This window comes from Pelophylax lessonae (assembly GCF_965119305.1).
Source record: "Pelophylax lessonae genome assembly, chromosome: 11".
NCBI lineage: Eukaryota > Metazoa > Chordata > Amphibia > Anura > Ranidae > Pelophylax > Pelophylax lessonae.
Genome location: NC_138778.1, coordinates 135148890 through 135156121, shown reverse-complemented (window position 1 = coordinate 135156121; position 7232 = coordinate 135148890). Strand labels below are relative to the sequence as shown.

The window sequence follows — 7232 nt, the reverse complement described above, 5'->3', positions numbered from 1 at the left end:
GCCCGGTTGCAATTGCAACCCCTGTAGTTACGCCCCTGGATGCAGGCCAAAATTATGAATATGAAAGGTTCATAAAGGAGGAACAGAGATGAACCCCTAAACCAGATGCTGTGACTGCTGAAGGCCCACTTTACCACTGTGTCTGGAGGAAGAACCTGACTTCCAGAGATGGGCCAAATCGATATGTGGAAGCCCCATGAGTTCTCAACTGTATAAGTTCTCAGCCGCATCGGAATTGGAGGATCAGGTTAATGTGTATGGACCACTTCTCCAATGCCAGGCAGACAAACCCAAAACGAGTGATCAGGCCAACCTTTAAAGAAGGATGTCCTCTGTAATCACTGGGGTCAATCTTCTCTGCAGGCCCGTGCCGTCCTCGTCCTGAGACATTTTTTTCACAGCTTTGCTCAGCCTATGGCCCTCTCCTGACTGCAATTCCTGTGTGGGTTATGTGACCTCCTTCCAGGCATGACCTCTTTCCAGACATTAAAAAAGAAAATCAATTGATGGCAGAACTGAAATCATTTGCCAGACGATGAAATCTGAACAAACTTTTCTGTTTTACTCCTCCAGAACACCAAGAAGATCCACCTTCTGTCCAGACACCTCCACCAGTCAGCCGTGAAAGGTAATATTCTGAGTCCGGGCAACCAGTGCCGGGACAAGGTCACCTAGAGCCCCGGGCAAACATGCCAAACTGCACCCCCCCTCCAATCATCCCAACTAACACAAATCCCACCCACCCCCAAACAAAAGATTTTACCTCATGGCACAAATACCCCCCCAATCATCCCTACTAACATAACCCCTCCTCCTATCCTCTACCATACAAGTCCCCGCCCCCAATCTCTACTCCTAGAACAAATCCCCCCTCCCAACACAAAAATTCCCCCCCCCCAAGAAATAAATAAAATCGAGCACTAATCTGCATGCTTACCCTCTAACCATAACCCCTCCTCATATCCTCTACCCCCCCCCCATATCATCCCTACTAACACAAATCCCCACCCCAAAATAAAGGTCCCCTCCTAGCACAATTCCGCTCCCCCCCCACCATATCACCTCTTCTAACAAAAATCCCCCCTCCTACAACAAATCCTCTTCCCCATCTCACCTCCAAACACAAATTCCCCTAAATCACCACTCCTAGCAACCTCCCCCCCAAATTTCTCCTACTAGAACAATTCTTACGCCCTGCTGCCCCACCAAATTCCCCCTCCCAACACACATCCAATCCTCCATAATCTTCTCATGGTGCCCCCCCCCCCCCACCTCACATGATACCCCAGAGCCCAGGGCCACTGCCCCTCCTGCCTACCCTTTGTCCCGGCCCTGTGGAAAAGACAGACTGTCCACAGCAACCAATCACACTTCATCTCACAAGAGACAAACAGGGATTGGTTACTTTGGGCAGCCGCCAAATGTCTGTTCCCGTTTCCTTGCTCCGGTTTTATCCGGTTCTTCCCATGTGATATAAAGGGACAGATTGATATCAGAGAGGTCAGAGAAAGAGTTGTCACTGATAATTATCTTCGGTCTGTTTTAGTGGTTGTCGGAAGCCAGGATGAGGAGACGGTCACCAACAGCTTTGCATCGTTTATCCACGGGAGCCGCCCCGTGCACCTCTCCAATATAGTGCGCCACAGAAGTAAGCGCATGATCCTGGACAGCATTGGAGTTGGATTAATCGGAAGCACAACGCACGTCTTCAACATCATCCTGAAATATTGTCAGGTATGTCCCAATATTACTGCCCACCCCACCCCCCACCCATGACCTAAAGAAACATAGAGTATTGATACACAGTGTGATACATTTTATATACTTACACACAATGTATCAATGTTTTTATAGGCCATTGTATTTATGTCTTCCATTTACAGTATGATGGGTTCAGGGTCGGGTAACTTAGGAGCTATTGGAGCTGCAGCTCCAGGCCCCTACCTTAATATAGGCCCAGCAGGGACAGACTGAACATTCCATCCCGCACTGCACTGCATGAGAACCTCCTGGTACCCCCAGTATCTTTTTTAACAAACAATTGTGTTTTCATTCTATTTATTTACATAAAAAGGCCCATCAAAATCCTCAGCACCAGGCCCATGATCCTCTTAGTCCGGCCCTAGATGGGTTGTCTCCTAGGCCCCAATGAAGGGATTTGTGAAACGCGTTGATTATAATTTCTGATCTTTTGCTTATGAATAACAAACATTCCCAGAACTAAATCTTGAGTTTTGGGGCACTCATCCTTCTATATAGACTTTCACATTGCTCTGGGGACCTCCAGCCTCCAAGGGATGGTATGGATACTCATTCTCAGGGACATCCAGAACCCCACCATCACATTTATTACCCAATTTCCAGGTGGAATCAAAGGTTGAAAAAAATCCCCATTTTCCAAAGATTATGGATTATTTTGGGTCTTTTTGAGAATATAGACTTTGCAGATTCACGTTATCCCTGTGTTCAGTGTTATGTCTGAGGAGAAGCTCACAGGAAATATTCAGCCTTCATATTGATTCTATTTCAGGATCTGCATTTTTCCACGTATGGAAATTCTGCTTATTGCTCAGTTTATGGACAGAAAGGTTTGAAGCTCTCCCCCACCATGGCCGCATATGCTAATGGAGTGGCTGTAAGTATACCCGACCACTAATAATAAGCCCTGGAGATCAGAAGATGGTGGAAGGTGTCTAAGTATGTCTTTGTTGCTTCAGGTTCACTCCATGGATTTTGATGACACGTGGCACCCTGCCACCCACCCATCCGGTGCCGTCCTTCCAGCTCTATTGGCACTGACACAGATGGTTTCCCAAGAAAGGAGAGTCACTGGAGAGGAGCTTCTGATGGCTTTCAATGTTGGAATTGAGATTCAAGGAAGACTGATGGGCTTTTCCAAGGAAGCAAATAACATTCCTAAAAAGTGAGTTGGTACAAAATTCATCATTTTTATATAAGTATCCATCACTGTTCTGTTACAATTTAATATGTGAATGCATCTTCACCCAGGCATGGTCCTATCCTACTTATTTTCAGACAAGAGTAGTCACCAAGGGCGTCTTTTTTCATGCCACAATTACATTATATTGTAGAAATGACCATCACACCTACTGTATATGAACATCCTTTTCCACCATCCTCCTCTATTCTAGGAAGGCTTTTTACAAGATTTTGGAGGGTGTCTGTGGGAATTTGTACCCATTTGTGAGGTCAGGTACTGATGTTAGATGAGAAGACCTGACTCATCATTGGCATTCCAATTCCTCCCAAAGCTGATCAGTAGGGATGAGGTCAGGGCTCTGTGCAGAACATTGGAGTTCCTCCACACCAAACTGGTCACACCATGTCTTTGTGGAGCTGGATTTGTACACAGGGAGGAAGCACAGTCATGCTGGAATATAAAAGGGTGTTTAGTAGGGTTCAAGTCCAAAGGTGGTTAGTAGGGATGAGGTTGGGGCTCTGTGCAGGACACTGGAGTTCCTCCACCCAAATTTGTCACACCATGTCTTTGTGGAGCTGGATTTGTACATGGGGGGCACAGTCATGCTGGAACATAAAAGGGTGTTCAGCAGGTTTGAGGTCAGGAGTGTACAGGAAGGACACTCTTGTCCCTCTTTCCATCACACCTATAGTATATGTGCTTGTCAGAAATCCAATTCCAAACACCTTGACCAATAATATGGAGTTGCCCTTTTTTGTAGCTAGAACATTGTTCACTCTTATAGGAAGATTTTGGAGAGTGTCTGTGGGAATTTGTGCCTATTTGTGAGGTCAGGTACTAATGTTGGATGAGAAGACCTGGCTCACCATCGCTGTTCGAATTCAACACAAAGGTGATCAGTAGGGATGAGGCCAGGACGCTGTACAGGACACTCAATTTCCTCCTCCCATCACACCTATATGGGCTTGTTGGTCATCCCATTCCAAAACTATGGCCATTAATATGAAGTTGTCCCTATTCCCCTATGGAAAATAATATGGAGTTGCCCCCTTTGTGGTTATAACATCCTCCAATCTTCTGGGAAGATTTTTCCACAAAATTTTGAAGAGTGTCTGTAGGAATTTTTGCACATTTATGAGGTCAAGCATACTATTCCCAAAGCACACATTCCTGACAGTGGCTGTAAATGTAAATGGGTGCTGCAGCAATTACCAGCTGGAAACCAAAGACATTCAAGGTGAGAAGGATGTCACCAGCACTACATTCTGGAGATCCTTGGTACGCTGGTGACATACTTTTCACATTTGTGAGGTCAGGTACTGATCTTGGATGAGAGGACCTGGCTCACAATCCAATTCATCCCCAAGGTGATCAGTAAGGATGAGGTCAGGGCTCTGTACAGGACACTCGATTTCCTCCACACCAACCTGGTCAAACCATGTCTTTATGGAGTTGCCCCCACTTTGATGCTATAAATTCCTCCACTTTTCTGGTAAGACTTTCCACAAAATTTTGGAGGGTGTTGGTGGAAATTTGTGCCAATTGGTGAGGTTGGGTACTGATGTCAAATGAGAAGACCTGGCTCACAATCGGCATTCCAATTCATCCCAAAGGTAATTGAGGTCAGGGCTCTGTGCGGGACACTCGAGTTCCTCCACACAAAACTGGTCACATCATGTCTTTATGGAGGCGGCTTTGTACACAGGGGGGCACAGTCATGCTGGAACAGAAAAGGGTGTTTAGTAGGGTAGAGGTCCAAAGGTGTTCAGTAGGGTTGAGGTCAGGGCTCTGTGCATGACAGTCAAGTTCCTCCATGACCTCAAACCTACTAAACATGTTTGGAAAGAAATCTGATCCCAAAAGTGTTTAGTAGGGTTGAGGGCAAGTACTGATGTTGGATGAGAAGACTCGATCCCAAAGGTCTTCCAAAAATAGGGATGAGATCAGGGCTCTGTGCAAGACACTGGAGTTCCTCCACACCAAACTGGTCACACCATGCCTTTATGGAGCTGGCTTTGAAAATGGGGAGGGGGGGGGCACAGTCATGGTGGAATAGAATAGAAGGTCCTTCCTTAGACTATTTCTTCATACACTCCAAGGAAGAAATAAAACCTTAGCCCTTCTCTACTCAATTCTATTGCTTTTCTATCTTGTATTATTTAATACATAATAACTGGAAATGTTTTCTCATTACAGATTTCATCCACCTTCCGTAGTTGGAACCATGGGAAGTGCTGCCGCCTCTGCCAAGCTTCTTTCATTAGATAAGGAACAATGCATGCATGCCCTGGCAATTGCTGCCTCTCTTGCTGGTGCCCCAATGGCCAATGCTGCCACTCTGGCCAAGCCTTTACACATTGGCAATGCTACGAGGTTAGGCCTGGAAGCTGCTATTCTGGCTGGTAAAGGAATGGAGGCCAATTCCCTCATATTGGATGATGTCCCAGGTTGCGCTGGGTTTAGTGCATTTTATGGTGACTACCAACCTAAGTCACTGGAATTGCCTGGTAAACACTATGAGTTCCTTCTAGCCAAGCAAGACATTGCCTTTAAGTCTTTCCCAGCCCATCTGGGGATGCACTGGGTAGCCGATGCTGCAGTCTCAGTCAGAAATAGATATAAGGAGCACTATGGTTCTTTTGACCCATCTGCTATCCAATCTATAGTTCTCAGAGTCCCGATCTCCAAATACATCAATAGGCCTTATCCAGAGTCAGAGCACCAGGCACGTCACTCCTTCCAGTTCAACGCCTGCACAGCTCTCCTTGATGGCGAGGTTACCATTGCTTCCTTCAATGATGATCACATGTTTCGCAAAGACCTTCAGCATCTTCTGAGCAAGGTGGTGGTGGAGCATCCTCAGGACAATGTAGCCAACTTTGACAAGATGTACGGTGAAGTGGCTTTGCTGCTGAAGAACGGGGATGTGATGGTCGGTAAATGTGACACTTTCTACGGCCACTGGAGGAAGCCACTGAGCAGAGAGTCCCTGCTGAAGAAGTTTGTGACCAATGCCAGAAAGGTCCTGCAGGATGACCAGATCCAAGGTGTCATCCAGATGGTGGACGACCTGGAGAGCGTCACAGACAGTTCACAGCTACCTCTGCTACTTCAATAACTCTGTGTGGTCAACATGAACATGTCTGTGTGTGAAAGCCAGGAAAAGGACACTCATTAAACATTCAACTGTTTTTATGTTTTAGGTGGAGAGGGAAATGGTTGAACCTCCGTCAGGTTTTCATTTATCCATCAGCATCTCATTGGGGGAAAAACTTTTCCTGTAGATACAACAGAAAGTGAGATAAAAATCCTTACAAAATGAGGGGACTTCCCTCTTAGACAGGTGTCACCAGAACAATTGTCCTTATTGGAAGATTTCCCCTCTCTTCCTCTTCTGGTGACAACTCAAAACTTTAGATTTCCCATCAATTAAAGTCAAAGTGATAGTGGTCACCAGGACAAGTGGGGAGGGAGAATCTCCATAGTGGGGACCCAGACAGTAATAAAAACCTGACAGAGGAAACCCTTCCACACTTCACCCAAAACTACCAAAAAATTGTTATACAACAATCTAGGAGCAAAAACATCCAAAGCTTCATTATGGTTTAAAAAAACGTGAACATTTCTTCTGATGGCAACTGAAAATTCTAAAGCTGGACTTTGGGATGGTATTATTCGATGTAAAAGTCACATTAAAAAATTTACTTTTCTAGTTAATTGATCAGAAAAAAAAACAATTAGTATTTTAAAAAAATGCCAATATTGGGAACCAGAATGGTAAGAGTGGTGTAGGGCCAAATATTTATTGGGACTCATTTGTCTTCTGTATATATTATATATTTTGTAATGTCTATTTATATTTAAATATATTTTTATAGATTCCTGCCTGTCATCAATTGAAAATCTGTATTCCTATTCTCAATGTATTGCAAAAAAAGGGTGAGTGATCAATGCTGGGGGAGGTGGATGTCTGGTCTAAGCCACCACAATCTGCAAAAGTACCCCCCCCCCCCCTGCACCATGACCCCCAGCACTATGACCTCTGATAGCTATAAAGAACAAGAACACAAGGCAGTGTACAACTTTTTCAATGTGAATGCAATAATTAAATGTTTGTTGAATAAGAAAAAATCGTATTGGTGTTTTTTATTACCTGGAAGGTACAGACAGTCTTGGTTCATGACGGCTGAGGATTGGGTTCATGGTGGGTGAGGATTGGGTTTATGATGGCTGAGGATTGGGTTCATGGTGGGTGAGGATTGGGTTCATGATGGCTGAGGATTGGGTTCAT

General features: G+C 45.1%; 1 protein-coding gene across 1 annotated transcript; it reads left to right on the top strand.

Annotated features, from left to right (window-relative positions):
* The first annotated feature begins 558 nt into the window (after window positions 1–558).
* Window positions 559–6253, top strand: LOC309567573 (cis-aconitate decarboxylase-like). The gene is made up of 5 exons (XM_082272967.1): window positions 559–628; window positions 1547–1734; window positions 2531–2635; window positions 2718–2923; window positions 5138–6253. The coding sequence occupies exons 2-5, from the start codon at window positions 1657–1659 to the stop codon at window positions 6057–6059; spliced, it is 1311 nt and encodes a 436-aa protein (XP_082129093.1). The 5' UTR covers window positions 559–628; window positions 1547–1656; the 3' UTR covers window positions 6060–6253.
* The last annotated feature ends 979 nt before the right edge of the window (window positions 6254–7232 follow it).